This window comes from Mustela lutreola, chromosome 3 (assembly GCF_030435805.1).
Source record: "Mustela lutreola isolate mMusLut2 chromosome 3, mMusLut2.pri, whole genome shotgun sequence".
Classification (NCBI taxonomy): Eukaryota; Metazoa; Chordata; class Mammalia; order Carnivora; family Mustelidae; genus Mustela; species Mustela lutreola.
In genome coordinates, this window is record NC_081292.1 from 4,444,960 (window position 1) to 4,465,347 (window position 20,388).

A 20,388-nucleotide genomic window follows, 5' to 3' on the forward strand; every position below is an offset into this window, starting at 1 on the left:
GGCCCATTGTAATTTTTGCAGAGAACTTATATATTTTTTTTTCTTATTTTGACATTTGTTTATTTTTGTTTTCATTAGCATGTAAGTCTGTGGGAACCTTCTTTATTTTTGTGTCTGTAGCACCTAGAAGAGCGTGTCACACTTATAGAATGTATATATTTTTGTGCACACATGGAAAGCGCATGAACCACACCTCCAGGCATAGTGGCCAAGCATATGTATGTAATGCCGCAGAGAGCGTCTGGTACGGTCAGGGAGCACGGGTGAGTGGATCGTGCTTGCTTGCTGCTCTCTGGGCAGCTAACTCAGTGGGTGCCAGGGGGCCAGTGGGACCCAGAACGGGGCATTTGGTTACCCGGGCCTGACCTTCTGCAGAGCGTGCTCTGGTATAAAGAAGAGAAACTGGTCCCATCTGTACTCTTCCTTCTGCTTCACGTGCCGTGTGTTTTGTGCTGCTGACTTCCATCTGAAATAGCATACATGGTTTCTTTCCTCTTTTCTGGACAAACCCAGGGGAGATTTTTTGCTTAAGAGAATTCTGTGTCATCAGGCATTTAAATTGAATGCAGATTTGGAATGTCTAAATCATAAGATCATCATATTGGTAAGGCATCCCTGAGATGGACAGTGAGACATTTCTTGTTCCAGAAAGATCAGACGACCTGCTCCACGTCCCTTGGGCCTTTGTCACTGCCTCTCCCACTAGCTGGTGACAACCCCTTTGGTTCCTTTGATCGTGTTTTCAACACCTTCTGGATTCTCTTCTCTCGTCAAGAGGCAAGAACTGAAGACGTGACCTACCAAATACAGCACCTCCCCTCTTTCTAATGACGGAGGGATCCCAGGTGTCTCGTGATGTGCCTGATTGAGTCTTTTTTTTTTTTTTTTTAAGAACATATTTTTAAGACAAGTCTAACCGTGTAGAACTGATACAAGGTAGCAGGGAAAAGCAGTGGCTGGATGACAGACTGGTCTATCGCTGGCACATAGAGAGGTGACTGTTTGCCCTCCTGTTTCTCGCTCATTCTTACAAGGATGTGAGGTTGGGCAGTTCTACTCTTATTCTGCAAACGAGGAAGCCAAGACTTAGGGGTGTAAATCCAATTGCTCCATGTCTCACAGAGTATAAAGAGCGGCACAGGGATTAGAACTCAGGTCCTTCAGGTCCGTCTCGCTCGAGACCTTCGAGGCAATGAGTGGGCGTGAGCGTCCAGGAGCACACCAGAATTCTCATCTGTTCATTAGCAGTCCTTGTGGTGGGCATTCGTGGAGAGATCTAGGACTCTGTATTCCCTGCTCCCACTTACTTGGGCGGATGCATTGTTGCACACTGCTTTAATCTCTGGCCAGTGCCCTTGGAGCCAAGGGTCTCATAGCGCGGATTGCGATCAGATCCATCCACCCCTGTTTCTCATAATTCGAGGAGAGGAACCTGGGTGGTCTTCTGTCAGTGGCAACTTGGGTCAACTTTGTTTCACTTTTCAATTTTCAAAGCCTTTTTTTCTTACTTTTCCCTACGCTACCAGATGGTAACAGCATCATTTGGATCACAGGCTACTGTTTGACTCATCTCGTGGCACAGAGCCAGGGTTTATGCCAGGACACCTTAGGCTTTCCCTGAGCACCTGGTTTCAGCTCTAACCAGTAGAAAATAATCATCTTTGACATTTGAAGGCATGGAGAACAGGAACTGAGCAAAAGACCATACGGCACATATTAGAATCTGTTGCGCTCGCATTGCGTTCAGCTGGTGACGGGCCCGCACACGGCTGTGCTAATTCGTCCCGGCTGGGAAGGAGCCGGTGCTCTGCTGGATTTATGGGCTTCCTCTTCTCCACGGGCAGATCGACAGCCGTGGAAATATCAGTCCTGCTCAGCATCCTGGCATTCAGAAGGGCTTGAAAAATCTGTCCCTATGATAAATTACAAGCACTTATTACAAACACTTAGCACAGATATTATGCTGGTAGCAATTTAAGAGAGAAGAAAAAGGACAAGGCATCGGCTTATTGCTAGTCACACGGTTCTTTATTGCCGCAGAATTTGCTCTGGCCAGCGCTTCTCAGATCCCCGCAGCTGCTTACAGGTCCAAAAGGCAGAGGTTACATAGCTGCTGCTACTGCATCCACACCTGCTAGAGTTCCTGCCTTCACCCCTGCCCATCACCCCCACCCGTACCCATCACCCCCATCACCGCCTTCATCCCTGCCCATCACCATCACCCCGACCCCCATCACCACTTTCACCCCTGCCCACCACCCCCACCCCCACCCCATCAGAACCTTCGCCCCTGCACATCACCACCACCCCCACCTCCATCACCACCTTCACCCCTGCCTACCACCGCCACTGTCACCATCAGCATAACCATCACTGTCACTGCCACCAGAACCATCACTACGACACGTTTCCTGATGTTAGATCCTATGCCAAACACCTTGTGGGCATTTCCTCACTTAATTTCTATGGCACTGCTGGGAGGTAGCAGTTTGGAAACCAGGACTGTTGGACATGTGTTCTCATACCTGCTCCAGGGACTCAGAGGAGCCAGAATCCTGCTGTTACCGTGTCTCCTCCATCAACCACCATCCTGTTCCTCCTCATTCCTGCGGCGATCTGTCCTGTTTGCCTAATGCTTTATTATTCCTTATAAAGCACTTCCTCAAATACTGAATTATTCCTTCCACTGCTATCTTTTCAAATAATTACAATAATTATAATTTTCCACATGAGGAACCTGAGACTCAGCAGGCTAGTGACTTGTCCTCTCCTGTCTGCCTTAGATTCTGAACTCATTTTCTCACGTTTTCTCCCATGTAGGAACACGGGAGAGCAAGTTTCCTTGCGGCGAGCAGCCATCTTCGTAACCACTGACTTACAGCTTTGTCCCCCATCCCTGGCAATTCCAACTCAGGAGCTGTCGGGCAGCCCCGGGGCTCTCTGTGCTCAGTATTTTCTTGTCACATTTCTTGGTATTGCTCGGACGGTGTGGAAGAGGTGGCAATGGGCTGGGGTAGGATTTTGACAGGCTGAGATGGACTGGGAGTATCACAGACAGAGGTGCCATTGTGAGCAGAGTCTCTGAGGCCGGAAGTCCTAAGGGGGTTGTTCGGGGCAAGGCTGAGCAGCTGACTTGAACTGTTGCTTAGGGCTGGGAGCATGGACACCGCACGCGAGATCCAAAGTCATGTTGGAGTCACAGGGTCATTAGTATCCAAATAAAACAGCTCAAATGTTACATCTTTTATTTTTATAAGATTTTATCTATTTATTTGACAGGGAGAGAGAGCAGGAGAGCATGAGCAGGGGTGGGGAGGGAGCGGCAAGAGAGGGAGAAGCTGGCTTCCTGCCGAGCGGGGAGCCTGATGCGGGGCTCGATCTCAGGACCCTGGGATCATGACCTGAGCCGAAGGCAGGCGCTTAGCTGACTGAGCCACCCAGGCGCCCCAAATGTTTCATGTATTAGATAAGGAGAAACTTCGGCTATTTTGGAGGAGGGAGGTAACTTGGACAGAACTTTCCCCCTTTAGGAAAATTGCCTGCCAACTTAGGGTAAATGTATAGATGAGTAATGAAATTTGTAGAAGGCACAGACTGGTCCAGAACAGCGGAGGGAACGAATGGGGCTTGTGAGCAGGATTGGCTCTGGAGATTATAAGCAACATGGGTGGATGGATGGACAGATGGCAGGAAGGCTGGCTTACTTTGAAGGACACTGGGGGCAGCTCTGGAGGCTGTGGGCAGAGAAAGTGTGAACGTCGGTGCTGGAGCTGACCAGGGGCGTCACCCTAATGTCTCCATGGTGATGCCCCTTCCTGGGTGACCCGTGAAAGGTGGTGCCACCTGGCAACCACAGCTTGGATCACAAATGTCTTCTCCTCTGGCCTCTTCCCCCCACCTCTCGCTTTGTTCTTCTTGCTGAAGCCCTGACGCTTGGATGCCGGCTTCTCCAGATGCCCTCGCTTCTCTCTCTCTCCCCCACCGGACCCTCCTACCTGCCCGTAATTCCCCTTTCCCAGATCCCATCTTTTTCCTTCCCTGGTGTAGGAGCAACTCCTGCGTCCACGCCTCCTGCAGATCTCCTCAGATCTCAGGGGCTCACCCCCCGAATGTCAGCAGCTTCATTACACAAGCCCCCCGAACGTGAGGGAACAGGGCTGCTGAGACCTCGTACCCCTTCTGAAGGTGGTGGGTCACCTGAGGAGGGACACCGGTGTGCGCCCCAATCACATCATCCCTTGGGTTAGTCATTCGGCGCCACCACAACCCAGACCCTCACATCGTTCCTGCTTCCCTCTGGTCCTTTCGCACCCACCAGCCAACGATCCATTTCTCCACTTCTCCCACCGCACAGAGTGACCTGGCCGGCCCAGGTTCTGAATTCCGATGACTCCTCACCGGCCATTCCCCCGACCTTGAGGGAGGATGGTTTATTCATCTTGTAAATCACGCGTGGCTCTCGGGGGAATAACCTGGCAGCAAGTGGAGGGGTGCCTGTCTCGATACAAAATTGAAGCTGTCTGGTTTCCATTCCCTGAGGAAGGGGAGCCGGTAGCTCTTAGCGCTCCTGTGATCGCCGCCCCGATGTTTGCATTCATCAGAGAGGAGCGGACGGAGGCAGAGACAAATGCCTCCAGGCCCGGCTCATTTCTGAAGGTGTCTGCGACCACATTTTGAATTCCATCTGACAAGTGTCGAGAAACACATTCTGACCTCGGCCTGTGGTCTGCGGCTCGGGTGCTCCTCCTCGGGGGTCCTGAATTGGGTTAGGCCGCTGCCTCTACAAGTCCCCAGATCGCCAGGTTGTGCCTTCCTGTTCTGGTGCGGCCTCGCCCTACCCCAGGGCTGTTTCCCCCGCTGTCTGCTAGACTCAAGACCACATCCCTCAGTCTGGAAGCAACAACTTAATTACCCAGCCCACAAAGGTGTCTCAAGATGCCACCATGTGACAGACACTGTTCTGGGCCCCCGGGGAGAGCATGGAACAAACACAGAGCCAGACTCGGTTTCCAGAAGGCTCGCAGCCAGAACGGGCAGGCGGGCAGTGACCAGATGCGTAGGGATACCGATAGTGTATCTGGTAGTGACACAAACAAAGGGAAGGACCACAGGGCTGGGGCAGAGCTTGGCCGCGGGAGAGCCGTCTTGGCTGGGTCGGTCAGAGAAGACGCGAGAAGACTCGGGGACAGAGGGCCTTCGGACAGAGACTGTGGAGGCCTGGGGAGCCCGCTTGCCGGGCAACGCGAGAGCCTGTGGAAAGACCCGGCCCCGAGGTGGGATTGTGTTGGGTGCATTCATCCTGGAGGAGGGACGCCCCCGTGGCCGGAGTAAGGAAATGGGAAGGGCCGGTAGCGGGACACAGTCGTGGAGGGCAGGGGACACCATTTCACTCCGCCCCGAGTTGGTCAGTGGTGTGGTGATTTGAGCAGAGGAGACAGGCTGACGTCTGTGTTCAGACTGGGTCTCTGGCGACTCAGCAGGGAAAGGGGAGGCGTCCGGGCCAATCAGGAAGGAGGGGGGCAGATCGGAGGTCTCTGCAGGGGTGCAGGGGCGGTGGGGGGGCAGGCCCCGCGGTGGCGAGGGCGCGTGAGCTCTGACTGGCTGCCCACACCGTCCTTCTTGCCGCTTCTAGGACCAGCACAAACTGGACCATTTTATGTGGTTCGTCAACATCTGTGGTGGCCTAGGGGCCTCCCCTTGGCTCAGAGTCCTGCCGCCCGGCCTGGGCCCCTGCCACACCCCAGCCCTGTAGCCCTCCAGCCTGATCGGGGAGAGCCTCTGCCCCAGCCCTGCGCCCTTTGTTCCTGCTGCCAGTGGCCAGCTCTGCCCCCTGCTCCAAGCGTGTGTCCCACTGGAACGCTCTTTCTCCTTCTTCCAGCGCGACCTCAGCACCGCCTCCGGGAAGTCCTCCCAACACCTTTAGCAGACCTCAGAGCTCCAGGTGCCATGTGCACACTCTTCCCTGCCTGCTGGTAGGGGCTGTTTTAGCGCCAGGGGCTCAGGCCCTCCTTCCTGGCAAACTGTGAACCACTGGGGCAGAGGCCATGGCCGAGCCCTCCGGGGGCTCCCAGGGCTGGCACAGAGCCGGGGTCAGTGTGTCTATGAGGAAGCAGGAGAAAGCCGTGGAGCCGTATCTGGGGCCTTGACCCTGGCATGCTACATGGAACTTGGGAGGAGTTTTAGGACCTGAAGATCCTTAGAGAACATTCCCTGCAGGCTCACCCCGACTTCTGTGCCACTGTAAACCCTTGAGCCTGGAAGGGGGCTGTTCCGAGGAGACCCTGCTCTGGCGTCCCGTGAGGGGCCCCTTGTTTTGCGGGCGCTGCGGGACCCAGAGGCCGACGGAGTGCTCGGGGCTCTGCGTCTGCGTCGCCCCCTGCTGTGGGGATGGGGCCGCTCTGGGGGGGGGGGTGGAGAGTCCCAGACGCTGGGTCCCAGGCTCTGCACGCGGTAAGCGCCCATGGAACGGGAACAGGAGGATGGGGTGGGGGGGTCCGCGGCACATGCCCCAGGCTGGGCTGGACACAGACCGAGACAAGGGTGAGGACTTAGGCGGGTGTCTCGCTTCATGAGGGAAACTGTGAGCAACAAAAGGTCATCGTTCCGTCGTTCCGATTCCGTCACACGCGACGGACGCCGTGTGCTGTACGCATCCAACCAACCATCACACCCTTCGCCCCTGTCCGGAGAGACAGGCTCTGAGGTTTAGTGGGGCCGGTGAGTCCACACGATGACCCACCGGGGTCGTGGCGGCAGCTCTGAGTCTAACGGGAGCAGACCGGAAGTGGCCTCGAGGACCCGCATGACCGTGCACCCTGTGTCATCTCACGGGCAACACTGCGTAGCCGGGAGAACAGGCGGCGGGCCGGGCGCTCGTGCCGGATGCCCCGGAGCTCAGCTGTTGAGCGGAAACCAGCGAAGCTCTCTGCAGAGTGAGGGACGTGCTGTGCTTTGTAAAGAAAAAGAAAGAGAGGACCGAGGGAGCGTGTGTGCGCGTGTGTGCACGTGTGTGCGCGTGCGTGCGCGTGCATGCGCGTGTGTGCGCGTGTGTCCGTTGCCGGCCTCCGTACGTCTTGCCTCTGGAAAAAGGAGCCAATGCCGGGTGGGGTCCGTTCTTTCGGGGAAAGGCAGCTCAGTGGCTGGTGGTGAGATGAGGTTCGTCCCGATTTCCCTTTCTGTACCTTTCAAAGTTTGGGCCCCGTGTCAGCAAATGCCCCTGTCGCAGCCGAGACCCAAAGCTTAACCTCCCTGACCCCAAACCGAGTCTCCAGCCCCGATCCCATGCCGCTTCCTTGGAGGGCATCCCAGCCGGTGAGGGGGCGGTGAGTCCCTGTGCACCAGCGAGCTTGAGGACTCAAGATGGACGCTCCCACCCACACGGTATCACACGGGGCCTGGTGCTACCTGCCTGCTCTAATTTTGGCTGCTTCTTTTGTACGCAGGGGAAGAAAGGGGAAGCGGGCCCGCCGGGGACCCCTGGACTGCTGGGACCACAGGTAACTACCATCTCCGCCCGCCCTTCCCTAGCGGCTCTGCCTCCTCTATGGAAGGAGCGATCGGGTCGCCGTTCTCTGGTTGGTAACCGGTCTTGCGTGGTCAGCTCATCAGAAAGAATGTTCAGAGGGTCCTGCGTCCTCCTGTCTGTCCTGGCTCCCGCGGCCTCCCACTCCTATGCTAGAAGAAAGGCCACCATGTGGACTTCGGTCTGCTGGAGGTCAGGCGGTGGTCACATCATGGGGACCAGTGTGCTGAGAAAGGGAAGCGGTGAGGCCTGGGGAGTGCTGCTCAGGACGAGGAGTCCAGCGGTGAACAGCGTGCGGCTGGCAGAGGCAGGAAGAAGGACCTTCCAGGCAGGGGCTCAGCTCTGCAGGGACAGCCGGTCTGGGACACAGCCTGCACAGGAGGGGACAGGTCCCTGTGTGGCTAGAGCTTCCTGTACTAAGCACTGTGGCTTCAGGGTTGGAAGGGGCTTGGCCAAGGGACCCAATCAAGCCAAAGGTCTCCCTATTCTAGGAGACAGCACACCCCCGTTCTGGTGTCTGACTTGCACACTGTGTCACTGACCAACCCCCTCCTACTCGGGGCCTCCGCTTACCCATCGGCCAGTGCGGGGACCAGGGCCCCGTTCACTCTCTGCTCTGTGCCGTCCCGCTCCCTGGATGTCCTCCTCCTCCTGCTCCCCTCACCACCTCCCGCCTTCCCATTGGTGGCTAGGACATTTGGGGGCAAGTTATTTGACCTTCTGAACGTGAGTCATGCCACCTGCGAGAAATACCAGGTGATGAGGTCCCCAAGGCCTGGGGAGCAGCAGGTGGGGCCTGTCCTGTTCTCCTGGCAGCAGTGGTGGCCAGCAGGGACATTAACAGGCCACTCTCTTTGGCTCCTCCTTGAGCCGCTGCAAACCCACCTGTTCCTGGACACCTGCCTCTCCCTGTATCAAGTGGGAGGAACCCACCGCGGAGACGGGGCTCCCTGTGCTTCTGAAACCAGCTTTTATTGCTTGCTGATGCATGAAGGGTCCTGGTGACTGATGGGCGCCTTGCCTGTGATCTCCAGCTTCATTTTGGCACCACCTGTTTGGTCCGGATATGACATGCAATAAGGCAATATAAAATCAATCATAATTCATGGTCTTCTAGAGATCCCACGTTCACTGGGGCATTTTGATGTTAATAGTGAAACATACAGTGCTTTTGCCTTTGTTTTATTGCCTTGGTTCCCAGCGAGCAAAGCTTGTGCATTTCAGAAATTCGCCATACATGCAGCGCCATCAAATTACTTTCAGCTACAATTTGTCCCCTGCCTACAACTTTTTTTTTTTTTTCTTGCTACCTTGGAAAATACATTTTTCTTTCACTTTCATGTTGAAATCACTTTCCTTTGTTGAATGTTGACTGAATGCTGGGTGTTGGGCTGGATGTCACCCGTAGAAATACGATCAGAATCTCCAGAAATAGGGCACTCTGATATATTTGGGAATCTCAGCAGTTCAGAGCTGGACGATGTAGAGCTTACAGTAGGGACGGCCCAGCGTCTTGGTGGGATCGCTCCCCGAGGGACCCCACACCACGTTCCCCCGACCAAGCCCAACCTAAGAGGCTGCAGCCCCGGACGTCTTGCTGATGCTGTCTCGGCCGACCCCCTCCTCTCGACAAGCTGCACGCTCACCGTTTCCGGTCTTTGCCGCAGTTCCCCTCGTGCAGTAATGCATCGGGTCATCTGTTCCACGGGGATTTATCGAGGTCCCGCTGTGTCCCCGACACGGCTCTGTGCATTGGCGTGGGGTGTGACATCTGGGTGACACCGTGCATGCCTGGAGGAGCCGTGCGTGAGTGGGGCAGGGAGATGAGCAGGTTGGGAAAACACTCCAGGGAGCTGGATTCTGGGCAGGGAGAGGGGCGTCTAGTCAGCCTCTCTCGGGGTCCAGATGTGACTGCTACTGACGCCGATCTAGAAAACCCCGGTTGCTTCTGCTCTGTAGGGTTTTCTGCTCTGATGAGAAGAAGGACGGGGATAAAGTGTGCCCCGCTTCTGCCGTTGCCAGACACTCCCCTTAGTGCTCAGACATCGTTGCGACCGTTCTTTGTAACACCTGGGGGAAAAGAGGGCGGATCCCGTTTAAATCCTAAGGAATTCAGGTTTTAATTTAGTGCAGAGCGCCCTACGGCCCAGGACGGCGGACATCCTAGAAGATGCTCTGGGTGCCTCTTTCCCAAGATGAAAAACCTTCACCAGCTGGCATGTTTAGGATAAATAGACGCATCTGTGATGATGTAGGCCGTGGCTCTCCTATCCTGGGAGACTTTCAGGGAACATGGAAACCCGTGTCTCATCGGGTCAGCGTTTGCAAAGGCCGTGCTGCTTGGTGTGGTTGTCAGGATGGACAGACGTCCCCCGGATTGGGAGCTAGGGGAAGGGCTGGCCCCAGAGATAGATGGCCGGGTGGGCCTGTGGGCCTGTGGGCCCAGGGCTCTGCACAGAAATCTGCCGAAGGAGGTACTCATTACGGCTTGGCCCCCGGGAGCCCCATCCTGAAGGGGAGGGGACACTAAGTATGAACAACCCACCCCTCCCAAGGAAACCCAGCGATTCCAAACCACATAAGCTGTGTGAGGGCCGTGCTCATCGGTGCAAGTAATTTCCACGCATCTTCAAATCCCTTCCACCATCACGAATCTCTGCCGGTGGGATCTAGGTGGTTCGTGGGAATAACTATTTGCCGTTCCTTTATTAGTGATAATCCGGGTAATCGGTGGTTTATGGGCCATCGTCGTCATTAGGAAGCACGTTAAAGAGCGGCTTTGCCACCATCGTATTAGCAGGATCAAACGCGGTATCGTTAATACGAATTAGACTGAGTGGTTCGTTTTTGTCAGTAGTTACGACGTCGTTTTCGTCGGTAACAGTTAAAACGTTGTTGTTGTGCTGTCGGCATTCGGGCCTGTCGGCTCACGTCACTCTCGGTAATGATGAGATGAGCGGGTGCGTATTTTTATTCATGGGAGCAGGAGAGGGGAGGGGAGGACCACGTGCGCCACCTCTCGGGTGCTGGGCTTGCACACGTGCCCTCGCGAATCCACGCTGCGCTGGGACAGGGCCTCCAGCCTTTCTCTTCCAGCTGTGAGACTGCGGCACGGGGGAGAAGAACGTTGCCCACATCCGTAGAGGGAGTGTGAGGTGACCTAGCATGGGGCCCAGGGCCCCCGAAACTCAAGCCCTAATTTTTAATCTCTTTATACCATCATTTCTGCTACCAACAAAGGTATTTTTTTTAATAAAATGTTTTACTTATTTATTTGACAGAGAGAGAGGGGACACAAGCAGGGGGAGTGGGAGAGGGAGAAGCAGGCTTCCTGCCGAGCAGGGAGCCCGATGTGGGGTTCGGTCCCAGGACCCCGGGATCATGACCCAAGCCGAAGGCAGAGGCTTAACAACTGAGCCACCCAGGTGCCCCCCACCAAAGGCATTAATAGTCAAATAGTTTAGTTTCAAGTAACCTGACTGACGATCTTTAGTTCAAACACCAGAAGAGCGACAGGAAACGCTGTCCTTGGCCGGAAACGCTGTGAGGATCAAGGACACATGAACGCCGGCCGGGGTTTCCTGAAGGCCCAGGAGGGAGTGGCCTCAAGGTGGCCCTCTGTGACTGCCTTCCAGGTCAGCGTCCCTCAAGTTCACCCACGCTAGCTTGCTTCTCCTCATGCTCCTTTCTGTGCCCACGTGCCTGAGGACCGACCGAGGACAGGGTCTGTTCACCAGGGGCGCCAGCGGGCGGACGTTGGGTCCTGACTGTTGGCTCCTTCCCCACCACGCATTCCCCCCCGGACGTACCGGATGCTCCTTGTCCGGGAGGGAAGGCCGGGGGCGAAAGGCCTGCGCCCTTCCTGTGGCCCCGACCTGGAAACCGTTGCCCAGACCCTCTGTCCGCTGTCTGCACTGTTTCTAGCTTCAGCTTCTCTCTGTCAACGGCCACCGCAGTTCCTGAGTTTAATGACCGTGTGGGCTTTTGCTTTTTCCCCGAGTTCATGGCGTCAGACAAGTAGGCCATTATTAAGCCCCTACTGTGTGCGTAGCCATGAGCCAGGTGCTGTGCGTCCTTACAAAGGAGGGGGATCAGACACGGCCGAGCCCGTGTCGACAGTTCTGGTGCCGCTCAATGCACACACAGTCTTATAGGAGAGCGGACTGTCCGTGGGGCGCTGGAGCGCGAGGGCTCGGACGCACTCCCAGGCTATGCGGACGCTCTGCAGGGGTGAGTCCAGGGGATGCAGGACGAAGGGGCCAGGGCCCTTGCATCGGAACGCCTGCTTTGTCGCACTTCCGTTTCCCCCCAGGTTCCAGTCCTTCCACGTAAAATGGGTCGGAATCCGCCTGCCTCGCAGACAGAGAGGAAACACAGCGTGTGAAGGGCAGGGCAGAGGCAGCCCCAAGTGGGGGCGGCTGCCCCCCCACCCCCACCCTTCTCCCACTTCCTCCTTGCACAGGTGGCCCCTTCTCTCGTTGTGCTTCTACAACTCTCACGGCTAGGGTGCACCTGGAGTTCGTTTAGGTGAGTGATTCGCAGACCAGGCAGTGCTTCAGAATCCCTGGGGGAGTGTTTCCAAAGTCCCTGGCCCCTTGGGCTTGTCCCAGACCTGCCTCAGAGTCCAGGCAAGAGACCCGGGGATGGTCCTTAGGACAGGTTTTGCGGGTGACTCTGCAGCAGCCAGCCTGCCACGGATTCTCGAGATGATGCCTGCGTGGCCTCAGGTGCGGCACTTACCCTCTCTGGGTCTCAGAGTCCATCATCGTCAGATAAGGGAGTTTAATTTTCAGTAGATGATCACTAGGGATCCGCTTACTCTAGCAGGCTGGGGGGTCCCAGCATCCTGCAGGAGGGTTTGCAAGGAGCAAAGGAGGAAGGGGAAGCAGAGTCAGAGCAGCGAGCTTGCCGGAGTGTTTCGCTTGAAAGTGTCGGAAACACTCCAGAGGCCATCACTGGTCCTGGCAGCGTAAGAAGGGAGGAAGGCTGATGTGCCCGGATTGCTAGCAGACAAGGGGCTCAGAGATGCCGTGTGGTGTGGAGGGGGCATGAGACCACAGGGGTCCTCTTGAAGTATGAGCAGGTCACCCGCATGTGCCTTCTGGAGGGGGTCCTGGGAGTGTCACCGGCAGGGCCCTTGCTTGGCCAAGAGGTGAGCAGAGCTGCGCTGTGCAGCCAGGTGGTGGGTCTGCATGGCAGTAGGGGTGAGGGCACGCGGCTTCTCTGTGCTCTTCCCAGACCCACGTGCTGCAGGGAGGACCCCGGCCAGGCCACCGTCCGGTTCTGTTGGGCCCCCTTCAAGCACACATCTCTCAACAAGAGTAGGTGCAACCAGAGATGCACCGGGACTGAGCAGCTACAGGGAACCCCGAGGTGCAGATGCCACCAGAAATTCCATGTCTGTGCCCATCGCAGACTCACGAGTGCCCCCAGCGGGAGACAAGGCAATGGCCCCGGGAGCAGCCGCCTTTGCCACTTGTTAGTATTTATCGCCCTCTATTGGCGACACGCCGTCGTTCTCCCTGGACGCACGGCCCTCTCAGTGGCCCTTAAATACCGTTCAAGTCTTCAAACATTATTGAGCACCTGCTGTATACCTTGCCCCGGGTTCGTGTCTGTGACAGGTGCAGAGGGAACAAGAGGGGCCTCGGGCTCAGAGGGCATGTGAGTCGGATGAACACGATGACAGCAGCCTTGAGCATGGCAGAGGGAGCGATTACTGGAGACCAGTGGACCCGGAGCCCATGTCGGAGGTGGAGGCACGGAGAAGAGGCAAGGAGGGAGCGCACACCCAGAGAGACCCTGAGCGGACAAAGCCAGAGCTTGTGGCTCTTGTGGATAAAGCCCTGGCTCTGCCTGTGGGGCCAGACCTGCGTCCGTCACGGACCACAGAAGGTGCCCCGAGCGTCCAGGGAGGGGATGAATGATTGAAGCTGTAGGGTGGCTGTCAAGACTGGTCCACATAGAACCATCTGGAAGACTGACGAGGCCCAGCTCATGGCCCCACCTCAGACCCACGGAATCGGGTCTGGGGCAGGAGACCAATGTCATTCACCCCCCGGGATTCCATGCTGACTAAAGCTCAGAAACCCCTGTCCTGCAAGAGCTCTGTTACTGGCTGAATCCACTGTGTGCATGTGTGTGTGTGTGTGTGTGTGTGTGTGTGTGTGTAAACATGCAGGCACACGTGTGTTTATTTTAAATGCTCTAGTGTTTTAAACAGAAAGAGTCAACATAACAGTTCTGTACCTATCACCCAAGTATGGCAGGTGTCAACATTTTGCTAATTTTATTTCATATTTTTTTCTTTATGCATTTGTTCTTTTTTTGGTTTGAAAATAAAGCATTATGGGGTGCCTGGGTGGCTCCGTGGGTTAAGCCTCTGCCTTCAGCTCAGGTCGTGATCCCAGGGTCCTGGGATCGACCCCGCATTAGACTCTCTGCTCAGCGGGGAGCCTGCTTCCCCCTCTCTCTCTGCCTGCCTCTCTGTCAAATAAGTAAATAAAATCTAAAAAGAAAAGAAAAGAAAAGAAAGCATTACGAAGATGACGAAGATGAGGCCCCACCGGGTCCCCGGGTCCCCTCCTCTCCTCTCTCAGGATATTGGCCCCAGGAGGCTGCCCCATGCGCGGTTGTAACCCACGCCTGTTCTTTCTTTACAGGGCCCTCCAGGACCGCCTGGCGTCCCAGGACCCCCCGGACCCGGAGGTCCCCCGGTAGGCATGGCTCTGGTTTTCTTCTGCAGGGCACCTGGGGGCGGGCTTCATGGCCCGTGGGAACAGGAACACCTGGTGTGTGGCCGTCTGTCCTTCACCTGAGAGAACAGAGGCGTGAACAAGGAAGGCCCCTCCTGCGGCCACGCCCCAGCCTCTGGCCTGTCTAGGCCCTGAGAGGGGCGTGAAATAGCCCTTGAGCCCATGCAGCATGTTAGTGGGCTGCTGCGAGAGACAGACACGCTGAAGGGGCTGTGTTAGTCTAGCGATGCCCATTCCTAGTTTGTGGTTTGGAGCTGACGGTAGACATCGGTCACCTCCTCCCCACACACACTTGTGTGCAGCTGGAAAGGTTCCCTGTGGGCAGAGGGCATGGGGCAGACCCAGCACCCAGCCGAGGGAGGCCAGGCCATGCGTCCTTCCTACCAGGTGGGAGCCAATGTGGTGGCCCCAACCGCAGACCAGACATGGAGGGACAGCTCTGTGCTTCGCTGTGGCCCGCAGTAAGGACAGTCAGAAGCCCCGAGGTTTATCCGCCCCTGGTGTCCTCATCAGAGCCAGACGCCTGGGACGGTGCCAGGCAAGGCGTTGGGGGAAATGTTCCGATGCTCCAAAGAGGCCAGGCTGACCGCTTCCATGTGGTTCCCTTCTCAGGGTTTGCCTGGAGAGATCGGCTTCCCGGGAAAACCTGGGCACCCCGGGCTGATGGTGAGTGTCCCAGAGCATCCCCACCCCTACTCTTCCCTGTCCTGCATGGGTCCACCTTGGAGGTGACCAGGCCCTTCTAGCTGGCCACTAGGCAGCCCTGCTGGCCACTCACTGTGCCCTTTGCTCCCCCTGGCAGTGGGGACCGAGGCCCTGGTGCTCAGCCTGACTCCTTCCTCCTGAGGCGCCTTCCATGAACTCATGCTCCAGGGATGACTCCCCTACAAGGCCCCAGCCAGGGTGCAAATTGGGGCCCCTTCTCCCCAGGCCACCACCTCAGTCTCCTTACCCAGAGGCAAATTCAGAAGCCCTTGCCGTTTAAAGTGTGGCTTCTTGTCCCTATGGGACACGTGCAGAAGACAGCAGAAGTAACAGGTGGCCGGACTCCCCCTGTTCCTATCCTCATCGTACTTCCTCATGCCCCCACTCAGAAGATCCTGGGGAGCTGGGGGTCTGCTCCTGACTTTTAAGTCCTGAGTCTGGGACTCAGGAGTCCTCCTGTCTCCACATGAGTACTGGGCGTGCTGTTGAAGCCCGGTGTGTCTCCTAGCTTGGGCCCTGTGCTCTGCAGGGCCCAGTGGTGGGGGTGATCCGTGCTACCACAGGACCACCGTCATCCTCATAGAGCTGTGGATGACACACAGGGAGGCCTCACTCCACTGGAAGGGATTTCCTTATGGCCAGCTTTCCCTCCCGGGGAGCAGTGGGTGGGGAAGCCAGCGGAGCCTGCAGCCCTGGAGGGGGTCTGGACAGTGGAGAGAAGTTGAACGAGGTAACTCCGACTGTGTAGGCCCAGCAGTGGTGCCCCCTTATCCCTGGACCTTCGGCAGACCCACAGGTGACCAGAACCAAGCCCCGGGGGGAGGGGCTGATGGCTAGAGTGGTGGCATTCTCAGCTCTGCTGAACACCGACGGATATGGACGTCCCTGCCAGGGCGCGATGCGCGCTCTCGGGGAGATGATCCAAACCTGGAGCATCTGCTCAATTAGAGTCCCTAGCTAGCACTCGTGGGCACACGAGGCAGTGGGACTGAGAGAGGGCACCCCCACAAGGCAGGGGTGTCCCAGCTCCTGGCTCGAAGCAACTCAGTGCAGTGTGCCCTAAACGTGCCTCTCGTTATGCTCTCTTCTTCTCCCCATGCCAGGGCCCACCTGGAAAGGATGGACAGCACGGGGCGCCAGGCCTGCCGGGACCCAAGGTTGGTGCTCACGGGGGTGATGGGAGTCTGGGACCCAAACAGCAGAGCAAAGAGATGTTGGGTGGTTGGAGCACGCTAAAATCCACTGACTGCCTGGGACTCAGGAATGTTGGGATTCACCAGGTCGGACGTGGGCCCCTCCTTTAGTTCTGTTTAGGTAACGGGGGAAGGATTTGGAATTCTCAGGCTTTAAAATGAACCCGTTAGAAATATGTACGTATTTGCAGGGAGGAACAACTTTTGGATGCGCATAACGTAAGACACTTTAATTTTAAAAATACTCTGGTGGGGCTCCTTATAGGAGGCTCATTAAGCACATAGTCTGGGTTTAAGTATCCTAAAATCGGGAAGCAAATTCCCAGTTCACACATGGCAGACGAACAGCCACAAGACCACGTAATAAATATTTCCACCAGTGAGCTTGATTCTTTCCTATGAAACACGCGTGCGCTCGATGTGCGAGCCGACGGTCCGTGACAGACAGCTTTTCAATCTTATGAGAACATCCATCACCCCTTTAATAAGTAACTTGGAAAGTCAACTTTTTTACGACCGATGACCGAATACGTATGGATTTAACTTCATTTTATGGGTGTTTAGGAGAATAGTCGTCTTTCTTCCTTGTCTTTCACGACAAAGGAAGGTGTGAACCCAGTATTTTGTGGTACCAAATCGCTCACGTGACATCTCCCGTACCCCAAGCCTCTCAGTGAGAGAGAGAAGAGCCCCGTCTCTCCTCAGTGATGTTTCTGTGAAATAAAACAACAGAGGCGTGGAGCAGGGAATCTAAGAGGTGGTACGAGCCGCCGTTTTGGTCACCGTGGTGGGGCGGAGGGCAGGGGCCAGCGCCGCGGAGGAACCAGAGGTTGTCCACGTTGACCAGCCTGTGACGCGTGCTGAGTGGGACTCCCCAGCCTGGCGCTCTCCTGCCAACCTCTCTGTGCGTTCCTTCCAGGGCCAGCCAGGAGAGAGAGGAGAAGACGGTCTGCCTGGAAAACCCGGCCCCAGGGTATGGACGCGGCCTCCTCCCCGCCCGTGGGGTCTGCTGTGTGTTGTGTTCCAGGTTGTGTGAACCACACCTGGTGGGGTGGGCACCGGCGGTCAGCGGGGGCCTGGCAGCGCCATGAACTCGGGGCGCTGGAAGGATGGAGGGTGGGGGTCCAGCAGGGGCAGCCACACCTGGTGGGAAGGATCACACGACGCCTAGGACAGAGGGAGCAGGGGTGGGCCGGTTTCTAGGAGACCTGTAGGTGTGGCCTTGGGAAGAACTTGTGGCTGTCCAGTTTGTCCTGGCAGCAATGAGCGAGAGGGACTCCTTTCCATCCGTGTGTCTGTCTGTGTCCCTCCTCCCCTCCCCACCGGTGCTCCCTAACGCCCGACCCGACTTCTGGCTGATGTGGTCTGTGGCGTTGAGCCCCCTGTGCCTCCGGCAGGTGCCAGGAGCTGTGGGATGGGCAGAGACCATTCCCCATTGCGTTGGGATAGGGCACTCATGTGGGGGTCTGGGTGGCTGTCCCTCAAAACCCCACGTCACGGGTGGCAGGGTCTTCTTTTATCTTGAGGACCTGGGGCTCAGATCTCAAGTTTGGCCCTAGGCTCGGAATGCAGTGAGCCCCAGGGAGAGCGGGCTGGACCATGTGTGTGTGTGCAGTGCCCTGTGTGTGCTGGGGCTCTAGGGGAGTCTATGGGGACCAGAGATTTCCAGGCCGCTGTCCCCGTACCCCATGGTGCCCTGCACTTCAACGGGTCATGAACTCGTCAAGGGCAGCAGTGCCTGGGTCTTTGTCACGTCTGCTCCCCATTCCCAGACGTGGCCAGGCACTGGGCAGGTGCTCAGTAAAGGTTTACTGCCCAGAGGATGGGTATCAGATTCAGCCCGGCAAGAGCTCAGCACAGACCTGGCCTCAACACAGGCTCTTCGGGAAGGCAGGACCAGGCCACTGGCCAGGGAGGGTGCCCCGGGGCAGAGGCGGGGCCCTGGCGGTGCCTCCTGCTTTTAGGAAGTGATTGTTGGTTAGGAGACCAGCAGAGAACAGAGCAGGGAAAGCACAGATTAAAACGCACCTGGCTAAGCTGAGCACACCCAGGTTGGCTGAGATGTGGAGAGAACCTCCCGAGGTCCACTAGGAAACTTCCCAGTCAGGATTCCAGATGCCGGAAGCTCAGCCTCATGCCCCCTTAGTGGCCACTAGTGCCCAGTGAGGGGCCCCATTGCCCCTTACAAAACTGTTCTTCCTATTTTAAGAAGCAACATATGTGTTTTATTTTTATTTTTTAATTTTTAAAAAAGATTTTATTTATTTACTTGACAGAGATCCCAAGTAGGCAGAGAGTCAGGCAGAGGAGGGGTAAGCAGGCTCCCTGCTGAGCAGAGAGCCCGATGCGGGGCTCGATCCCAGGACCCTGAGATCATGACCTGAGCTGAAGGCAGATGCTTAACCCACTGAGCCACCCAGGCACCCCAACATAAGTCTTTTAAAAAGAACCTATGTTGCTTCCCAAGTCATTGAAATATAGTAATCTGTAACTTCCCGAGCTGTCTCTGTGCATATCAGGTATTTGTGTGGTGAACCTTAGTAGGAGCACCCAGGCCACATTTTAGTGCCTCGTTGAAATTCTGCCCTTTTCCGGAAAAGGCTTAACACGTTTGCGTGGGTTGGCTGACTTGACCTGGTAGATTTTAGGGAGTCAGCCATACTTGAAGAGCTGTGTTATCTCAGATTTATAAACTGGCAAGTCCTAGGCTCGAGCATGTGAACTCCAGCATTGTCTGGTGGTGTTTGGAAGAAGGCTCGCCCCGTGCACGGGTCTGCGGGAGTGGCCGCTGGGCACGGGCACAGTTTGCAAGGAGTGTTGGGCAGAGCCCGGGGGTGACCTTGGGGATTTCTGCCGTCATTCTGTCTGCGCGCTTTATACTTCTGGTGATTTCTAACAGCTGGAAGATTCGAACAGAAAAGCCTACTACTCGAGCTCACATGTGGTTTTGCCCGATTTCTAGGCAATATGTTTAAAACATTGCTCTAGAAAGTACGAATTTTTGCCACTATGATAGCTTTACAACATCCTTTGTAGCCTCAAAAAGGATCTGGCTTGGGGTCTTGTTATTTTTTCTGACAAAATGCCACCTGAAGATAAAAGTCTCCCGAGATTACAGGTAAGTCGTGGACACTGGGTTTCGGAGCCCATCAGGGAACGGGGCTGGATTGCAGGCTCACGGATCAGGAACTCAAGACGCCGCCCAGTCTTCCCCATGCACCGTGCCTCTGACTTAGGGTTCATGGCACGAATCCAGGGGGCACTTCTAAAGCTCTTCAGAATGCCTTCGAAGCCAACCAGACGCACGCTGCCTTTCTTAGCCTGGAAGCGGCAGTGCCCACAGATGAGGTATTACCGTCTTTGCAGATTTAAAGTGACCGTTTGAAGGGCAGGTACTTACACAATTCTGGTTAGAGCGGTTCCTCCTAATTGTGCCTGTAAACACTGGGAATCCATGGGGATCGGAGCACGTGGAGAATTTCTATCTGTGCTCACTCCAGTGCCGGGTCCCCTGGTGGCCCCACAGCTGTAGGATCAAATGTATGATTAATGGCTTCATGCTCACCGAGGCTGTGGGTTACCTTTTCTTTCTTTCTTACCTTCCTCTCTGACCAGAGGGGGTCATGCCGGCCTTCAGCACCAACCGAGTCTGGCACGGTTCAGGGAAATACATTATGTGTACGCGTACCTGCTCATTCATTCATCTGTGTGTCCGTTTGCTTACCAGAAAACTGGATTTCCTTATGGAAATCTACACTAACATTCTGCTCAATAGCATCGTGGGTGTTAGAAATGGTCATTCAAGGGACGCCTGGGTGGCTCAGTGGGTTGAGGCCTCTGCCTTCGGCTCAGGTCGTGATCCCAGGGTCCTGGGATCGAGTCCCGCATCGGGCTCTCTGCTTGGCAGGGAGCCTGCTTCCTCCTCTCTCTGCCTGCCTCTCTGCCTCCTTGTGATTTCTGTCTATCAAATAAATAAATAAATCTTTAAAAAAAAAAAAAAAAAAAAAAAAAAAAAGAAATGGTCATTCAAGAAATTAGTGGTTCTCAAGACACATCCTTAGTAGAAATTATAGTCCCTCCCCGCTACCACACACACACACACACACGTGTATGTGATTTGTAGGGATCTGGTTAACACAGCAGCCTGATGTCCTGGGAGGTCTCTGGGCCTGTGCCTCCCTCTTCAACGTGACCGCAAAACGCAAGTCAGGAG

The 20,388-nt window shown here is 55.9% G+C and overlaps 1 protein-coding gene across 2 annotated transcripts in view; it reads left to right on the forward strand.

Annotated features, from left to right (window-relative positions):
• COL22A1 (collagen type XXII alpha 1 chain) overlaps positions 1 to 20,388 on the forward strand; it is a 236,355-nt gene that overhangs the window by 116,603 nt on the left and 99,364 nt on the right. For both annotated transcript variants that reach the window (XM_059165553.1, XM_059165552.1), the window contains exons 23-27: positions 7,443 to 7,496; positions 14,185 to 14,238; positions 14,890 to 14,943; positions 16,086 to 16,139; positions 17,095 to 17,148. In XM_059165553.1, the coding sequence (XP_059021536.1) occupies positions 7,443 to 7,496; positions 14,185 to 14,238; positions 14,890 to 14,943; positions 16,086 to 16,139; positions 17,095 to 17,148 (270 nt within the window). The remainder of the gene's footprint in view (positions 1 to 7,442; positions 7,497 to 14,184; positions 14,239 to 14,889; positions 14,944 to 16,085; positions 16,140 to 17,094; positions 17,149 to 20,388) is intronic.